Source organism: Cetorhinus maximus, chromosome 6, assembly GCF_964194155.1.
Source record: "Cetorhinus maximus chromosome 6, sCetMax3.hap1.1, whole genome shotgun sequence".
NCBI classification, from domain to species: Eukaryota; Metazoa; Chordata; class Chondrichthyes; order Lamniformes; family Cetorhinidae; genus Cetorhinus; species Cetorhinus maximus.
In genome coordinates, this window is record NC_135884.1 from 147,246,322 (window position 1) to 147,266,527 (window position 20,206).

A 20,206-nucleotide genomic window follows, 5' to 3' on the forward strand; every position below is an offset into this window, starting at 1 on the left:
AGCCAATGAAGCACTTCTGAAGTGCAGCTCCTGTTGTAATCTTGAGAAGAAATATGACAGAGGTGTTTAAAATCATGAAGTGTTTCGATAGAGTAAATAAAGGACATTTGTCTATGGTGGCAAAGGGTCAGTAACTGGAGGACGTAGATTTAAGGTCGATTGACAAAAGAACCAGTGCTGACATGAGGAAGCAGTGTTTTGTTTTGCAGGAGTTGTTCTGGAATTCACTGCCAGAAATGAAAGGGTGGTGGAAGCAGCTGTAATGGTAACTTTCAAAAGGGAATTAAACGAATACTTGAAGGGAAAATCTCAGTGATAAGGGGGAACGAGGAGAGTACTGGGATTAGTAGGATAACTACTGAAGTGATAGGCTGCTTCAGAGCTGTATGACTCTATGGCCGGAATTTTCCACCCCCCACCCCCTCCCCACCGCTTCTCCCCACGCAGCGGGTTCCCTCTGGCAGGGCCGGCGAGCCATTGAAATCTCCATTCACATCGGTGGGGCTGGAAAATTCCAGCCTATGTTGCCAACAAGGTAGTCAGTTTACACTCAGCAAGCTCTCATAAACAACAGCATCGATAAGACAAACTGTTTTAGTTATGTTGGTTGAGTAATAATTATTGGCCAGGGCACTGGGGAGAAATCCCCTTCCACCTCTACCTGGATCCTTTCTCTCATCTTAGAGGGCAAATGGACCTTGGCTTAGCATTTCAACTGCAAGACAGTGCCTCTGACAGTGCAGCACTCCCTCGGTATGGAACTGGAGTGTCAGCCTAGATTTTATGCTGGAATGGGGCCTGAACCCACAACCTTCAAGAGGCACACATGCTACCAACTGAGACACAGCTGACACAAATGAAAGGGTCAGTCTTTATTGTGGTATAGGCCGCTGCATGTACATTATTTAGTTTCACGAATGAATAATGGTCCTTTAGATGAGGTACAGAATAGCCTGGAACTGGGGTGACACAGCCAACCAGGGAAAGGTGGAGAATTGGCAACGTTAAAGAAAACAATAAATTAAATATTAACGCTGTGGATGTTCGGCTCGCCTGTGTTTAATTAACTCTTTTAAAAATAAAATCAAATTGCTTGAGTGTCTTTTCTGTGTTCCCCAGGCCTCAGTATGGTGGAAAGTTCTGCTATGGCTCCAATAGGATCTATCAGATGTGCAACATCCAGGCTTGTCAACACAGCAGCGTTCTGTTTCGGGCCCAGCAATGTGCTGAGTATAACAGCAAGCCCTTCAGGGGATGGTACTACAAGTGGAAGCCCTACACAAAGGTCAATGGTAAATATTTAAATGTAGAAACTTGATGCTTTGGGAAGGGGGAAGAGAGTGCAAGTGAGTTCCAAGCTTGTCCCCAATTTGGGGTATTATGTAGAATTCCACTGCATTGAAGCAGCCCACTTGACCTGGTAGATCTGTGCTGGTGTGTATGTTCCACATCAGCTTCCTCCTACTGTACCTCACCCTGTCATCATATCCTTCTATTCCTTTCTCCCTTATGTACTTATTTGCTTCTCCTTAAATGCATCTATATTATCCATCTCAAGCATCCCTTGGAAGCAAGTTCCACGTTCTCACCACTCTCTTGGTAAAGATCTTTCTCCTGAATTCCTTTTGGATTTAAGATGACTATCTTATATTTATGGCCTCTAGGTTTGGGCTCCTACCCAAGTGGGAATATTTTCTCTACATCCTCACTGAGCTCTTCATAATTTTAAAGACCTCTATCACAACATCCCCTGCCCCCACACCCCTCAACCATCTCTATTCTAGTGAAAAAAGTGCAGAAAAATGTTTTAACGTAAGAGCATAAGAGATAGGAGTAGACCATCCGGCCTATCACGCTTGCTCTGCCATTCAATATAATCCTGGCTGATCTTCAGCCTTGACTCCACTTTCCCACCCACTCCTCATACCCCTTAATTTCTTCAGAGACCATCTCAGCCTTAAATATATTCAATGTTGAAGAATCCGCAACTCTCTGGGGTAGAGAATTCCGACTATTCACAACCCTTTGAGAGAAGAAATTTCTCCTCATCTCAGTCCTAAATGATCTCTTATCCTGGGACTGTGGCCCCGTGTTCTGGATTTCCCAGCCAGGGGAAACAACCCTTTAGTGTCTACCCTGTCAAGCACCTTCAGAATTATCTTTCAGTGGAATCGCCTCTCATTCTTCTAAACTCCAGAGATATAGGCCCAGTTTACTCAGCCTCTCATCAAAGTACAACCCTCTCATCCCAGGAACTAATCTTGTGAACCTTTGCTATGCCTCCTCCAATGCAACTAGATCCTTCCTTAAATATGGAGACCAAAACTGCTCAGGGTACTCCAGGTGTGGTCTCACCAAAGCCTTTACAATTGTAGCAAGGCTTCTTTATTTGTACTCCAATCCCTTTGTAGTAAAGCCAAACATGCCATTTGCCTTCCAAATTGCTTACTGTACCTGCATGCTAACTCTGCGTTCCTTGTACGAATACACCCAAGTTTCTCTGAACATCAACATTTACAAGTTTTGCTCTTTTAAAAAATATTCGCCTTTTCTATTCTTACTACAAAAGTGAATAAACTCACACTTCCCCAAAATACCCCAGTTGCCAACTTGTTGCTCACTCAGTTAACCTGTTTATATTTCTTTGCAGCCTCACCGTGTCCTCCTTATAGCTTACATTTCCCCCAAACGTAGAATTGTTGCTCCCTGTTTCTTTGTCTAAGTAATTAATATAGATTGAGGCCCTAGCCCAGACCCTTATGGCATTCCACTATTCATAGCCCGCCAACTTAAAAATGTCCTGTTTGTCCCTACTCTTTCCTTCCTGTCTGATAACTAGTCCTCTTTCCACGCTAATATATTACCCCCAACGTCTTGAGGCCTTATCTTGCCTAATAACCTTATCCAATTCCTTTTGGGAATCCAAGTTTCTACCTACTGGTTCCTCTTTATCTACCTACTAGGTACACCCTGAAAAAATTGTAATAAGTTTGTCAAACACTATTTACCTCTCGTAAAATCATGTTGGCTTTGTCCGATCATACTATGATTTTCTAAGTGCCCTATTAAGACTTCCTTAATAATAGATTCCAGCATTTTCCCTATGATTGATGTCAGGCTAACTGGCCTGTTGTTCCCTGTTTTCTCTCTCCCTCCTTTCTTGAATAGCAGTGTTATATTTGCTAACTTGCATCCTAAAGACAGACACAAAATATTTGCTCAATGCCTCTTCCATTTCCTAATTCCAGGAATGAGAAACTTCAGTTATGAAAATAGACTGGAGCGTTCTCCTTGGAGAGAAGGTGGCTAAAAGGAGATTTAAAAGAGGTGTTCAAAGTCACGAGGGGACTGGATAGAGTAGATAGGGAAAAAACTCGTTCCCGCTCGTCAAGGGATCGAGAACGAGAGGGCATAGATTTCAAGTGATTTGCAAAAGAAGCAAATTTGACGTGAGAAAAGACTTTTTCACACAGCGAGTGGTTCGAGTCTGGAATGCACTATCTGAAAGTGTGGTGGAGGCAGATTCAATCAAGGAATTCAAGAGGGCAATGGGTGATTATTTGAATAGAAACAATATGCATGGGTACGGGGAAAAAGCAGGAGAATGGCACTAAGTCATGATGCTCATTTGGAGAGACAGTGCAGACACGATGGGCCGAACGGTCTCCTTCTGTGTCATAACAATCCTGTGATTCCTCATGATAACTACTTTTGTTTCTGCTTCCAAGTGACCAACATTTACTTTTGTCACTCTCCTTTCTATATACTTGCTAAAGCTCTTACAATCTGGTTTTGTATTCCTGGTTAGTTTACTCTCACGTTCTATTTTTCCTTTTTTTATAATCAACTTTTTGATGGCCCTTTGCTGGTCTCTAAAACACTCCAATCATCAGACTTACTATTGCTTTTTGCAGCATATATGCTTCTTCTTTTAATCTAATACTACCCTTAACTTCCTTAGTAAGCCATGGATGGATCTTTCTTGCTGAGTTTTTGCTTTTTAATGGAATAAATTTTTGTTGAACATTTTGAATTGTGTCTTTAAATGTTTTCCACTGTTTATTTCTTGCCATACCTTTTAGTCTATTTAACCAGTCAAGCTTACCCAGCTCTCCCCTCATACAAATATATTATGCTTTGTTTATTTTTAAGATTCTTTTGGGACTGGAATATGTTGCTCACAAATTTAATATGGAATTCAGTTGTATTATGATCACTATTTCCCATTGGATCTTTTACTGTAAGATTACTAATTAATCCTGCCTCGTTGCACAACACTTGATCTAAAATAGCTTTTATCCCCAGTTGGTTCCACAACATATTGTTCCAGGAAATTGTCACAAAACATGCTACAAACTCATCTTTCAGATCACCCTTGCCAATTTGATTAGTCCAGTCTATAGTATGTGAAAGTTAAAGCCCCCACATTTATTACATTGGTTTTGTTACAAGCTCTAATTATTTGTTGCTTAATGCTCTGTCAAACAGTATAACTACTGTTAGAGGACCATAAACTGCTCCCACCAGTGTTCTCTGACTCTTGCTATTCCTAATCTCCACCCATTCTTATTCTACTTCCTGATCTTCTGAGCCAAGATCCTTTCTCACTGATGTCCTTATGTTATCCTTTAAAATTAGGGCTACCCCTCCTATTTCTCCATTTATGTTCTGTTGCATTTGGGATTCAGAATGCCTATGGTTAAATGTTTCAGCCACTGAGGCTGGTCCTCAAAGGTGTTCTTTGTTTGATTTAATTTTCTGCATTCAAACAATTGGAGTGATTTGCTGCTAATTCTGATTAAATTTGCATCTGAATTCCACTTTCTTAAGGCCCTGCACAGATGCCTCACCATTGAAAGTAGACATTGACGACAAGGCATTTTAGCCAGTCGGGGGATGTTTGTTTTGGAATTGAAATAGAATATTGATGTACAACCACCCTCCTGTCTTCTCACATCCTGTAAGATGTGTCCCAGGCAAATGGCCAGGCCAAGCATCTCCAGACAGGGTACAGTGCAAACAAAAAACCCCACAAATCATCCTCGTTGTAAGGTCCACTGAGGCACCCTAAATGATCTCAGTGGCGGATTAAAGGTTAGAGGTGATTTTAGACTCTATCAGACTATTAGAATGTTCAGACATGACATTCTGAGAGAACACTCTTGCCGCTGCCTCAGAAGGTCACGGATTCAAGTCCCAATCTAGAGACTTGAGCACAAAATCTTGGTTGTTGCTTCAGTGAAGTGCTGAGAGAGTACTGTATTGTCAGTGGGTCAGTACTGAAGGAGAGCTGCACTGTCAGACGAGCAGTGCCGAGGGAGCCCTGCACTGTCAGAAGTGCCATCTTTCAGATGAGGCATTAAACTGCAGCCCACTCTTCCCTCTCGGGGGGATATAAATGATCCAATGGCACTATTTCGGGAGTTATGCTCGATGTGTCCTACCCTATGCTTATCCCTCAACCAACATCCCAAAAGTAGGTTATGTGGCCATTAACTCTTTGTTGTTTGTGGGAGCTTGCTATGCAAAACTTGCCTGCTGCATTTCCTACATTGTAACAGTGCCTACACTTCAAAAGTACTTTGCTTTTGGGATGACTTGAGGTTGTGAAAGCCACTCTGTAAATGCAATCATTTCTCATATGGACATTTTGATATCACGGCAATGCTAATTCATAATGATGACATGGATCTTTCTGTGATCTGATGCTTATCACTAATGTCCATTCCTTGGCAGAAAATTCATCCTTGATAAGCAGAGAGCAGGAATAGGCATTACGCTATTGAGCCTGATGTTGTGTGCAATGCAGGGGTGATCAGCAAACTCATTTGCGGGTGGCAGGTTTTTTTTTTCATGAGGGCTTGTTCAGGTTCAGTCCCTTTGAAGGAAGAGCATTTTTTTCTCTTGTTGCTTTAAGTACTGACACTGCCAACTTCACAGCGAAGTGAGTTGAATGCGTTCCAAAGGGAACTTGGCACTTCATCGTCAACATCTCAACAGTGCACCAGTGGCAATGGGGACCTGTCTGCTTCGGGTGTTCATTGATTGCCCTGTGACTGGTGCACACTCCCCGCCGTGTGTTTCCCACATACTCAAGAGTCCCTCTGCCGAGATTGGCACAAACTATTCTCAGCAGATATGAAACACACATGTGCGGTGCAATCCTTTAACTGTTTCATTTGGATAAAACCAGAGAATAAAATCACGCAGCATAGAAGAAGGCCATTTGACCCATTGTTTACATGCTAGCTCTCCGGAAAGAGCTGCCTAATTGGTCCCACTCTGCTGGTACTTTCCCCATAGACCTTTTCGAGTACATAGCCAAAGGGCCTTTTGAAAGTTACGATTAAATCTGTTTCCACCAACCTTTCAGGTAGTGCATTCTGATTGTAACAACTTGTTTGTATAAAAAATCAATCCCCTCCCCCACCCCCCCGGCTTTTTTGCCAATTACCTTTAACCTGTGTCCTCTGGTTATTGAACCTCCTGTCACTTTTCCTCCATTTCAACAGTGACTATGCTTCATAAGTACCTAAGTTGGCTGTAAAGTGCTTTGGGAAAGTCTAAGGCCATGAAGGGTGCAATATAAATGCAGTATTTTTCTTTATTCCATTTTTTTCTTTTTCCTGGGCTACTGTCAAATATGAATCCACTCCTCCTTCACCCTCCAACCACATGACATGCTTAAGGATGCAGTTTTTATTTGAACATTATTTGTATTTTTTGTAATGTATGAAGAGAGAAATCCTACGAATGTGTGCTAAACGGTCTAGAAACTGGCAGGTAATGGAAAGTTGCATGCCCTAGGATAGGCGTATTCTAAAGTAGAATTTTCAAGCCAATGAAGCATCTGTTCTTGGTCAATCCTGGTGCCCTAGATTCCATTGCTAGAGTGCTTGCACTGGCCAAAGTGGCTCATTCAGTAGTTCATCAGTTGTTCACTCAGTTCTGCAGAATTCACTGGGGGTAATTTCAACTTCGTGCGATATCTAATGGCCACTTGTTATACAATTTTCCCTTGAAGCTTTCCAAGGATATCTGGTGGTCTGTATGATGGGCGGCTAATTCTATATTACCCGTGTTACACCGCCACTCAAATTAAACATGACCTCCAGTGCTCCTCTTCTGAATGAGTCTGTGCAACCCATTAAATCCGTGATGGTGTTCGCCGCCCCTTCTGCATACTCCCTGTATCTGCTCAATGCATCTCCCTGTGTATGAGCCTTAGGGGACCAATAAGGACCTCAGTCACAGGAACAGAAGAAAAAAAGTCAACCATTCAGCCCCTCAAACCTGTGCCACCACTCAATGAAATCACGGTTGATCTGTATCCTAAATCCACCCACGCTGGGTCCTGACCATAAGTCATTGACCTGAAACATTAACCCTGTTCCTCATTCCCCAGATGCTGCCAGATCTGCTAAGTATTTCCGGCATTTCCTGTTTTTATTTCTTTACCCAGAGAGTGGTAAGAATGTGGGATTTAATGCCACATAGAGCGGTTGAGACGAATAGCGTAGATCCACTTAAAGGGACAATAGATAAACACGTAAGGGAGAAAGGAATAGAAGGATAGGCTGGTGGAGTGAGATGAAGAGAGAGCGGGAGGAGCCTTGGCTGGAGCATAAACATCAGCATGGACCAATTGGAATGAATGTCCTGTTTCTGTGCTGTAAATACTACGTAATGCTGTGGAGACTGCAGGTAATGGAAAGTTGCATGTCCCAGGAGAGGCTTATTCTGAAGTAGTATTTTCAAGCCAATGAAGTATCTGTTCTTGGTCAGTCCTGCTGCCCTGGATTCCATTGCTGGAGTGTTTGCACTGACAGACCCTACCTCTTGTTTACTACTGTTTAAAAATATGTTATCAGAAGAGCCTGCAGGATAAGCCTGTGGATCAAGCTGACATGAAATGTAGAGACTAATGTCTCTGTCTTGTGTCTCTTCCTGTCATTGCCTGATGAGATACAATCTGCAATGCATAAAAGCTGATGCAAATTGAGCCAGTTTTACTTGTTGGTGATTATATAAATACAGCCTCTGCAGACCACCCTGTGGCATGTTTTTAAGTGACTTGATCCCTTATTTTGTGCTTACAGATGAAGATGTTTGCAAGTTGTACTGCATAGCTGAAGATTTTGACTTCTTCTTTGCCATGTCCAACAAAGTGAAGGATGGAACCCGCTGTATAGAGAATAAATTTGATGTTTGTATCGATGGCATTTGTGAGGTAAAATACCTAGCTCTCTCTTTTGTACATAGTGTGTTGTCTTCGATTTGCTCCTTTTGTTTGAGTTAACTCCTCATAACTGCATCATTTGAGTGGGTGGACCAACTCCATTTGCCCTAACAACGGAATGTGGATGGATCCATCCCAGCTCAGTTTTTCAACCTCCCTCCCACAAGTGACCCCGCTCAAGGTCAGCAGCCTCACCTCCTCAGGAAATCCTGACTGTGAATTCCAGTCAAGTTCGAGGATTTAAATTTAGGATGTCGAAATTTGAAGAGTTCAGCTCCCTGGGTTATAGTTATCAATTGTCACACACAGTAGGGAAAAAAAAACAAGTAATGGCACATTGCTGCTTCAGTGAACTTTGCCGTGATCTTGTGGAAGGTGAGATGGTCTTCACTGCACAAATGCTCCTCATCTGGTCTAGTTGCCAAGAGAGTGAGCAGACTAGGAGCTACATACTATAACATCCTTGGTCTCGTTGTGCTAACACAGAATATTTCCAATCTTCTGAGGTAAGGAAAACGTTAACTTTATTGGAACACATCTTATTGTGGCTTCCTTACCACGAGGTCTACAAGAGAGGGCAAGATCATAAGACATTGTGTCACTTCCTGTGATGATGTATACGGTCTCATTAGCATTCTTACACAGTTAGAATGCATCCCTTATACTACATCTCCCCCATGTCTCTGATTCTCCGCATTATACTACGCACACTTGCACTCAGGGAGAGCAGAACAGCCAAATAGTTTTTTTTTCTCAGCCACTATTATGCCTCCCCTCTTCTTGAGAAATATTGCCAGAAGCCAAGAAATAATTTGGCTGCCTGCACACACCATCAAGCGTTGTCATGCAACGTGGGCGTTAAACATAACGTGGATAGGACTCCCGAAATTGCTGGTTCAGACAGTGGTTAGCTAAGCCATGCACAACAAAGAGGCCTTAGGTACAAGTCCCAACCTGTGCTAAGGTGGCTGATCGAAGCGTAATTAATGAACTGTTTCTTCAGGCAGTGGGATGTGACCGTGTCCTGGGGTCAAAGGCCGTCGTGGATGCTTGCGGAGTATGCAACGGAGACAATTCAACTTGCAAGTTCTTCAGAGGGCAGTATCATCAACAGCACCGGGCAAACGGCAAGTATATCAGGAACAAACAGCACCGGAGGAGTGTGCTATACATTCATTTTTCAGTAAATGTCATAGAGTCATTTTCAGCACAGAAGAAGGCCATTCGGCCCATCAAGTCCATGCCGGCTCCCTGCTGGGCAATCCAGTCAGTCCCAATACTCCGCAAGCTGATTTCCTTCAGGTGCCCATCCAATTTCCTTTTGAAGTCATTGATTGTTTTAACTTCCACACCCACACGGGTAGTGACTTCCAGGTCATGATGACTCGCTGTGCAACAAACACATTCCACCCCCTGCACCTCTTGCCCAAAATCTGTGCCCCTTGTCCAATCAGCTAATTCTTTATTATTTTATGGGACGTGGGCATCACTAGCAACAAACGCTTGCCCATCCCTAATTTTCTTTGAACTGAGTGGCTTGCTAGGCCATTTCAGAGGGCAGTTAAGAGTCAACCACATTGCTGTGGGTCTAGAGTCATATGTAGGCCAGAGCAGGTAAGGATGGCAGATTTTCTTCCCTAAAGAACATTAGTGATTCAGGTGTTTTTTTTTTCATGGTCAGCATTAGTGGGACTAGCTTTATATTCCAGATTTATTAGCTGAATTCAAATTCCACCAGCTGCTGTGATAGGACTTGAGCCCATATCCCCAGAGCATTCTGCCTGGGCCCCTCGATCACTAAGATAAAAGCAAAATACTGCGGATGCTGGAAATCTGAAATAAAAACAAAAATAGCTGGAAAAGCTCAGCAGGTCTGACAGCATCTGTGGAGAGGGAGACAGAATTAACATTTCGAGTCCGTATGACTCTTCAGCAGAACTCAGCGTTCTGATGAAGAGTCATACAGATTCAAAACGTTAACTCTGTCTTCCGCTCCACTGATGCTGTCAGATCAGCCGAGCTTTTCCAGGTATTTTTGTTTTTATCCCTCGATTACTAGTCCAGCAACATTACCACTACGCCACCATCTCCCCTATGGGAAGAGTTTTCTCTTGTCTACCTTCTTTAAGCCTGTCATAATCTTGTACACCTCAATCAAATCCCCCCTCAATCTCCTTCACTCCAAGGAGAATAACCACAGCTTTTCCAACCAAACTTTGTAACTGAAATCTCCCATTCCTGGAACCATTCTGGTAAATCTCCTTCGCACCTTTCCTAAAAGTATGGTGACCAGAATTGGATGCCATACTCTAGCTGGGGCCTATCTAGAGCTTTATATAGGTTTAGCATAACTTGCCTACTTTTGTCCTCAGTGCCTCTATTTATGAAGCCCAAGATACCATACATTTTGCTAACCATTCTCACAAAATATCCTGCCACTTTCAAAAATTGATGCAGATGCCCCCCTAGGTCCCTTTGTTCCTGCACACTTTTTAGAATTGTGCCATGAAGTCTGTATTGTCTCTCCCAATCCCTTTTGGCAAAATGCAGGACCTCACACTTCCCAGAATTGAATTCCATCTGCCAATTGTCTGCCCATATCTATGTCCTGTTGCAGGCTATTCATCTTATTCTCACTGTTTGCCACCCCAAGTTTAGTATCATTGGCAAATTTTGAAATTTTAATCCATATTCCAAGGTCCAATCATTTAAACATAGCAAATAAAGCAGTGGTCCTAGCATTGACCCTTGAGGAACACCCTCTAGTCCAAAAAGCAATCATCTACTCTGACTCACTGCTTTCTGTCCTTAAGTCAATTTTTTTATCCAATTACACACTGGCCTCCTATTCCATATGCATCAATTTTGTTAACCAGCCTTTGAAATGGTACCTTGCTAAATGTTTCCTTAAAATCCATATAGACAATATCCACCGCATTCTCTTCATCAACCTTCTCTTGTCACATCGTCAAAAAGTTCAGTTAGATTAGTCAGGCATGATCTGCTTTTCACAAATCCGTGTTGGCTCATTTAATTAACTCAAAGCTCTCCAAGATCCTGTTGACTTCTTTTCGCTGATGAAAGATTCGAAAACCTTACCCTCCACTGATGTTAAACTAACTGGCCTGTAGTTGCTAGGACTGTTGTTGCACCCTTTTTTGAATAAGGGTAGCGCATTTGCCACCCTCCAATCCTCTGGCACCTGCCCCATATCGAGGGAAACTTAAAAGATTAAGGCAGGCACTTTGCTATCTCCACCCCCACTTCCTTTAGCAACCTGAGATGTAAGCCATCCCGACCAGATGACTTACCTACCCCAAGCACAGCCAGTCTTTTCAGTAGCTCCTCTCTTTCAATGTTTACATTATCCATTGCCTCCACCACCTGCTTCTCCCAATACTTTTTCAGACTCCTCTTTCTTAGTAAACATCAATACGAAGAACTCATTAAGTATTCTAGCCTTGCCCTGCACCTGTAAGCATACATCACCCTTACTGTCCATGCTGGTAGAAGATTGTTGGGTTCCCTTTTATGATGACTGCCATTCTATTTCTCTCTTTGCCAGTCTTATTTTCCTGTTCCCCTCCCCTCTCTACCTGTTGTATTTGGCCTGGTTCTTGCTTGAAGAATTCACCTGGCATGCATCATACATCCTCCTTTTTTGTTGAATCATAATCTGTATCTCCCTTGTCATCTAACAAGCCCTGTTTTTGGCTCCCATACCATTTTCCCTTGTTGGAATGTACCTACCCTTAACCTGAAGCATCTCTTACTTAAAGGTCACCCATTGTGCCATTGCAGTTTTTCCTGTCAGTCTCTGGTTCATTTTTACCCTGGCTAGATCCCTTCTCATAGAAATTAGCTCTCTTCCAATTTAGAAGTTCTATATTGGATCGTTCTTTTTTTTTCTCCATTATTAATCTAAACAATGATCACTCTTACACAAATGTTCACTCACAGACACTTGGTCCACTTGGCCCACCTCACTTCCCAGCACCAGATCCAGTAATGCCTCCTTTCTAGTTGGGCCAAGAAAATACTGATTCAAGAAGTTCTCCTGAATACAGTTCAGAAATTCTTCCCTCTCCTTGCTGTTTACTCTAACGTTGTCCCAATCAGTGTTTGGGTAATTAAAGTCCCCCAATATCGCCACTCTATAGTTTTTGCACATCTCTGTAATTTCCTTGCAGATTTGTTCCTCTACCTTCCCTCACTATTTGGAGGCCTATTGTATACCCCAAGTAGTGTGATCCTACCTTTTTTGCTTCATAACTCTAACCATGGATTCTGCTTTGCCCCCTCAAGGAACTTCTCTCTTTCCAACATCTCCCCTAATCATTACTGCCCCCCGCCACCCACCTCGCTCTTTTCTTTCCCTATATTTTCTGAATGTTGTCTGTTGTATAGCATAGATTAAATTGAAGAAGGCTCTGAAGAAGGGTTATATGGACTCGAAACATCAACTCTCTTTCCCTCTCCACAGAAGCTGTCAGACCTGCTGAGTTTGTCCAGCATCTTCTGTTTTTGTTATAGATTGGCAGAATTGAATTTTGAAAACCCTCCTCTGTTTTGAAGAATGCCATGGCTTAAAAACAAGGAGTCAAAAATGACTTTAAGGAACAGTATCCCTTTAAATGGGAATCTCGAATCTCAAACAAACTGTTTGAGGCCAAATTCTATTTAATACAACCAGAAGACAATGTTTTCTAACAGCTTCAAAGATGCATTGCATTTTCTGATCAGTCGATCAGACAACATTTTTTTGCCTTCCCTGAGATTGGGTAGGTAGGGAGAATTTATTTCCTCTGGTAGGGGAACCCAAGGCAAGAGGACATAATCGTAGATTTGGAACTAGGCCTTTCAAGAGCGAAATCAGGAAGCACTTCCTCATACAAAGGTAAAATGTGGCTAGACAAAGCTAAGCAACCCCACAACCAATGGATCATGTCAAAGCTCCACAGTCCTGCCACATCCAGTCATGAATGGTGGTGGACAATTAAACAGCTAACAGGAGGAGGAAGTTCCACAAATATCCCCATCCTCAGTGATGGGGGAGCCTAGCACACCAGTGCAAAAGACAAGCCTGAAACATTTGCAACATTCTTCAGCCGGAAGTGCCGAGTAGATGATTCATCTCAGCCTCCTCCTTTGGTCGCCAGCATCACAGATGTCAATTGTCAGGCAATTCAATTTGCTCCATATGAAATCAAGAAACAGTTGAAGGCACTGGATACAGCAATGGCTATGGGTCCTCCAACATCCTGGCAATAGTGCTGAAGACTTGTGCTCCAGACTAACCATGCCCCTAATCAAACATTTCCAGTACAGTTACAACACTGGCATCTACATGACAATGTGGAAAATTGCCCAGGAATGTCTTCTTCACAAAAAGCAGGATAAATCCACCCTGGACAATTACCGCCCAATCAGTCTCCTATTGATCATCAGCAAAGTGGTGGAAGTGTCATCAAGTGGCACTTACTCAGCAATAACCTGCTCAATGACACCCAGTTTGGGTTCTGTAGGAGATACTCTGCTCCTGACCTCATGACAGCCTTGGTCCAAACATGGACAAAAGAGCTGAACTCAAGAGTTGAGATAAGAGTAACTGCCCTTGACATTAAGGCACCATTTGACTGTGTGGCATCAAGGAGACCTAGCAAAATTGAAGTCAATGTGAAGCAGGGGAAAAACTCATTGGTTGGAATCATACCTAGCATAAAGGAAGATGGTTGTGATTGTCGGAGGTCAATCATCTCAGTTTCAGGACATCACTGCAGGAGTCCCTCAGGGTAGTGCCTTAGGCCCAGCCAATTTCAGCTGCTTCATCAATGACCTTCCTTCCATCATAAGGTCAGAAGTGGGGATTTTCCATGATGATTGCACAAGGTTCAGCACCATTTGCAACTCCTCAGATACTGAAGCAGTCTGTATCCATATGTAGCAAAACTTGGACAATATTCAGGCTTGGGCTGATAAGTGGCAAATGACATTCAAGCCAGGCAATGACCATCTCCAACAAGAGAGAACTTAACCATCTCCTCTTGACATTCAATGGCATTACCATCACTGAATCCCCTATTAACGTCCAGGAGGTTACCATTGACCAGAAACTGAACTGGACTAGCCAAATAAATACTGTGGCTACAAGAGCAGGTCAGAGGCTGGGAATCCTGCGGCGAGTAACTCACGTCCTGACTCCCCAACACCTATCCACAATCTACAAGGCAGAAGTCAGGAGTGTGCTGCAATACTTTCCACTTGCCTTGATGAGTGCAGCTCCATTAACACTCAAGAAGCTCAACACCACGCAGGACAAAGCAGCCTGCTTAACTGGCACCTCATTTACCAACCTAAAAAATTAACTCCCTCCACCACCAATGCACAGTGGCAGGAGTGTGCACCAACTACAAGATACACTGCAGCAACTCATCAGGGCTCCTGTGACAGTACCTTCCAAACCTGCGATCTCTACCACCTAGAAGGACAAGGACAGTAGACACATGGGAACACCACAACCTGGAAGTTCCCCTCCAAGCCACTCACCATCCTGACTTGGAATTATATCACCATTTCTTCAATGCCGTCAGGTCAAAATCCTGGAACTCCCTCCCTAACAGCACTGTGGGTGTACCTACACCACATGGACTGCAGCGGTTCAAGGAGGTAGCTCACCACCACCTTCTCAAGGACAATTAGGCATGGGCAACAAATGCTGGCCCAGCCAGTGACACTCACACCCCATGATAGAATTTTTAGAAACTCTTCCCAAAAAAAAACTGTGGATGTTGGGGTGCTTCAAGGGTAAGGTTGATAGAATTTTGCTAGGTAATGGTACAAGGGGATATGGAGCCAGTTTGGTTAAAGGGGGCTGAGGTTTCAATGAGAATGTATGGTTAAAGAGGTGAATATGTTATTGATGAATGTTAGCTGGACTGTGAGACTGGCTTGATAGGTTAGCTAATCTTTCCCTGTCTTTTATCGTAGGTTTGTAAAAGAGGAATTGCAGCAAGTAAATCAGTTTTGAGCAAGGGTCTAGGCCATTGAACCTTTTTGACAGGACAGGAGTCATCCTGAATGTGTATCACCAAAAGAAACTTGGTTGCAAATAGTTTTAATTAATGACTTTTAAACAAACATTTGTTCTTTCCAGTATTTTGATTTTCAAATGGGGCAATATTGCGGGAAAGTGCCAGACTAGTCCCACAGCAAGGCCAGATTTTATTGGAACAGGATGAGGCCATGCAGCCCCTGAAACCTGTTCAACCATTCAGACAGATATTGGATGATCTGTATCTCAACTCCATTTACCCACCTTGGCTCCATAACCTTTGATATTTTCCGATCTGATAAAAATCTATTCAGTCCGGTCTTGCAAGCTCCAATTATCTCCCAGATTCCACAGCCATTTTAGAGAGAGAGAATTCCAGATTTCCGGTGCCCTTTGTGTGAGAAAGCGCTTTCTGATTTCCCTCCTAAATGGCCAAGCTCTCATTTTAAAATTGTGATCCCTCATTCTTGATTCCCCCACTGGGAGGAAGAGGTTTTGCCCTGTCTAACCCGTCTAATTCTTGTATCATCTTAAACACCTCAATTAGATCACTGCTTAATCTTCTACTGTAAAGGGAATGTAAATCAGGTCCATGCAATCTATCCGCACAATTTGACCCTCTCAACCCTGGGTTCTTCCTGATATCAATCTGTTTATCAATCAAGAAGATGCTGGTCGGACTATGGTTTTGCATTCAAGTCTCAGGGTTGCCTGCTCCTCAGACCTGCCAATTCTGACTTTGATAAGGAGAGCAGCATCAGAAATAAGGACAGGGGCTATAATACAAAGCACAGAACTAGATAGAAGATAGTCACCAATAAATCCAATTCAGGGAATTCAGGAGAAACTGATACATTTAAGGTGAAGCTGCATAAACACATGAGGGAGAGAGGAATAGAAGGATATACTGATAGAGTGAGATGAAGCAGGATGGGAGGAGGCTCATGCGGAGCATAAACACCTTCATGGACCAGTTGGGCTGCATGGCCTGTTTCTGTGCTGTACAGTCTATATCACTTTGTGAATGTGATCCATGCTGGATGGTACTTTTCACGGTCTCCGAGTTACAGTATGTGCACTGGAGGTGGAAAGTAAAACTGTAAGGAATGGCGCAAAGCTAAAGTAACGAAAAAAAGAAAATCGGTAACGCGCTTTGTTGAATCAAGGGGCCTTGACTGAATTGATAACACCTGGCTCATTCCCAAAGCTGCTGTCTGTTTTCAGCTTTTAACTAGCCTGACTGACATGAATCTGGATATACAGCTCACCACTGTGAACGGAGAAACAGGAGTGAGCCATCCAGCTCTTTTTTAGGGAGACAGCTCCAGATTCCCACTACGCTTTTTGTGAAGAGGTGCTTCCTGGCATTACCCCTGAAGGCCTAACTCTAATTTTGATATTGTATTGCCTTTTTTCTGAACTCCCCCCCCACCAGAGGAAATAGCTTGATCCAACCTATCAACTCCTTCAATCATCTTAAACGCCTCAATTAGCTCGCCCCGTATGTAAGGAAATACAAGACTAATCTATACCACCTGGCCTCATGATTTAACCCTTTTAGCCCTGGCATCATTCTGGTGAATCTGCACTGCACCCTCTCCAGGGCCAATACATCCTTGCTGAGGTAGAGTGCCCAGAGCTGAATGCCGTACTCCAGATGAGGTCTGACCAGAACTCCATACAGCTGCAGCATAACTTGCAGCCCTTTGTATTCCACAGACACATTTTTAAAAAAAAATTCTAATTATATTTGTTCTATTTTGGTTTCGCAGAGTACTACGCTGTTGTCACAGTACCTGCTGGGGCTCGCAGCATTCATGTGCATGAGCTGGAGATCTCAACAAGTTATTTGGCAGTGAACAACCTGAAGGGCAAATACCACCTGACTGGGGATTGGACAGTCGACTGGCCAGGGCAGTTCAGCTTTGGAGGAACTGTGTTCGACTACCGGCGCTCGTTTAACACACCAGAGAGCCTGTACTCAGCGGGACCGACTAATGAGACACTCGCCTTTGAAGTAAGCTCCTTTTCTTCTCCCTCCTTGTTCACTCCCATCACTTGTGTGTGCTGTGGAATTAGCCATGACAGGTTGGCAGCATGCTGGAGTGTTCAGTCGGACTGGTGACATCATGCCCCCCTCCCCATGTAGTCGCATTTAATTAGAGTCCAGCGCTGAATTCTGAGAAAGATTCCCCAACTATAGAATTGTCCAAACGGTGAGCCCTTAATCACTGCAGAGATGTTGGAATGAAAAGGTGATGTCGATACCACATACAATGTTTTCATCATTAGATGCTTGGCTTTGAAAAGGAACTGTTGTGGGTCTTCTTTTTTGCCTTCGAAATGAAAATGAAAATCCCAGACAGTGTGATGTAATGGCTGGGTCCTCATCTTGATGGGGTAGATGAAAGGGATGTTTAATTGGATGAAACGAGTTACAAAATATCGACGTGAGTGTTTGAAGCATTTTTAATTGGGTAAAGAAAGTCCCATCAAATGATTGGGATGGAGGATGAAGAAGTAATTTGATGGGGTTTCGTTAATAAAACGCTTACTTTTTATTTTGGGAACCGGTTTCTTGCAGGTTGCTTATCTTGATGCAAAAGATATTATTAGACCGACTGCTATTTCATATAAAGTATCACCCAAACCTCTCAATGTAGGAAAAAGCAAGCAAATAATTCAGTGTGAAAGAGAGGAGACCTTATTTTCCCAGTGACAACACACTTTATATGTTCTCTTGTGCACGTGCACACACACACACACACACACGCACATGCGTGCAGATGCATATGCACATGCATGCATGCACACACACAGTTGTGTACACACTTGCACGCGTGCACACACACACACACTTACACACACAGAGACACGCACACACAGACACACGCGCATGCACAGACGCACGCACACACGCGCAAACACTTACACACACAGAGACACGCACGCACAGACACACACAGACAGACACACATGCATTGACGTGCACACAGACACACGCACACAGACAGACACACACACACACGGACACACAGACAGACATACCCTCCATTTTCCAGTCTTCTGGCAGAGACAGACTTTGGCTCCATTAGTTCTGGACTCATTTTGGAATTCAGATTGCAGAGATGAAAAGACTATTCCTTGATAGAGAGCAAATCCAGTGTTCCCATGCTCCCAGTGGGCAATCTAGTTAAAAGATGGATCTGTAGTATAATGAACAATTTGTTTTTCTACGCTATTGCTAACCCGTACATCCCTTCAATGAGGATCATTATTGGAAAGGCAAGAGCATTAAACTCCCTTTTCTATGGCATCTCGTCCTCCATTAGAACCTTCTTTTTGTCCAATGGAATCAAGATTCAAAGAAGAAAATACCATTTTCTTCCATTGGATTGGCTGGTCTGGTTCACAATTCAATGCCCCTATTAGGGAACTTCATCCCAACTATCTGTGGTGGCTTCAATCCAGGTTCTAAATGTAAAATGAATGTGTCCTAAAAGGGGGAGGACTCAAAACCTTTGTTCTGTGGTTGGAAATTAGGTACATTGTCTGAAGGGAAAGTAGAAAACGGTGCAGTGGAACAAGAGCTATTAATTCTGGGAGCAGAGGGTGGGGTTGGGGGGAGGGGTGGGTGGTGGTGGGGTGAGGATAAATCGTATCAATGACTCTGTCCTCTTCCTCAGGGTACTTTTATGGTGAAGCAGGCCAGTTACATTCCTGGTGTCTTGAGCTGGAACTTAGTTCCCACATCCTATCCATCACCAGAACCACTTGCTTGCACCGCCAGAGCCATTGGGACTTTGATGCCGGGACTAAATGGGGGTCCAGTGCCCGTACTTGCCTGGAGCCAAACTGGGAGAGCTATTTTCCTGGAGGTGGCCTCCTAATTGGCTGCTTCCACACTCACTGTCCTATTAAGGACGGCTTGAGGGCTCTCGATGCTGTTGTCCCAATCAGAGGGCCAGGAGCTCGAGAGCCTCAGTAGCCACACTGGGTGAGGTGGGTGCAGCTGATGCAGGTGGGAGACCGCAAGGGTGTCTAAATATGGAGGATCCCTCACAGACATAAATTTAAATTATAATTTCAGAGGGGTCATTGCAGGCAGGTTCCTCAGCACAACAGGGGGAGCCCCTCCAGTGACAGCATTTGGGCCACAGATCCAGCCTTTGCTACAAGTGGCCCTCTCTCTGAGGGTTGAAATCTCTGGCTCTGATGCCTGCTTTCCCCCAACACACCCCGCCCCCCCTCCCCAACCACCCCCCAAGGTGCCACAGGGAGGCTCCCTCTATTACCAGAAAAAGTTTCACATCCAGCCATATAAAGAGCTATTAAGGCAGGTGATCAAAACCTTGGTGAAAGAGGTGGGTTTTAAGGAGTGTCATAAAGGAGGAGAGAGAAGTGGAGAGATTTGTTCTGCTTCTTCTTCAGTTCTCTGCCCTTAGTTGGGTCCAACCCACAGCACCATGACCTGCACCACAAGGGCAAGGAGGCAGCACCCAAATCCAGCCCAGCTGGAACTGGGATCGAACCCCGTTCTTGGCAGATGGGGCTGGTGGGGTGCGGGCAGAGAGAGAGAGTAGAGTTGAGGCTGCAGGCAGATCGGTCATGATCTTGTTGACTGGTGGAGGAGGCTCAAAGGGCTGAATGGCCCACTTGTCTTATTTCTTGAGTTCTTGTATTGGCACCAGTCTGATCTGCACCCCCCCATCCAGCCAACTGACTCCCCCAAGGAGCCCTAGTCACTGTGGCAACATACTTTTACATGCATGTGGTAGCCTGAAGCTATGGATAGTGATGGTAGAGACTCCAACGTTCTTCCCATCACATGGCTGATGCGGAATCTCTCCCACTCTTACCACGTGCCATTGGTATGTGTTGGAAGGACTTACAAGTTGATACTCAATCTGTTTGGC

The 20,206-nt window shown here is 43.8% G+C and overlaps 1 protein-coding gene across 1 annotated transcript in view; it reads left to right on the plus strand.

The window, feature by feature from the left end:
• adamts18 (ADAM metallopeptidase with thrombospondin type 1 motif, 18) overlaps positions 1-20,206 on the plus strand; it is a 254,120-nt gene that overhangs the window by 155,665 nt on the left and 78,249 nt on the right. Inside the window, exons 13-16 of the mRNA XM_078544789.1 lie at positions 1,120-1,292; positions 8,100-8,230; positions 9,243-9,366; positions 17,063-17,307. Of these exons, the coding sequence (XP_078400915.1) occupies positions 1,120-1,292; positions 8,100-8,230; positions 9,243-9,366; positions 17,063-17,307 (673 nt within the window). The remainder of the gene's footprint in view (positions 1-1,119; positions 1,293-8,099; positions 8,231-9,242; positions 9,367-17,062; positions 17,308-20,206) is intronic.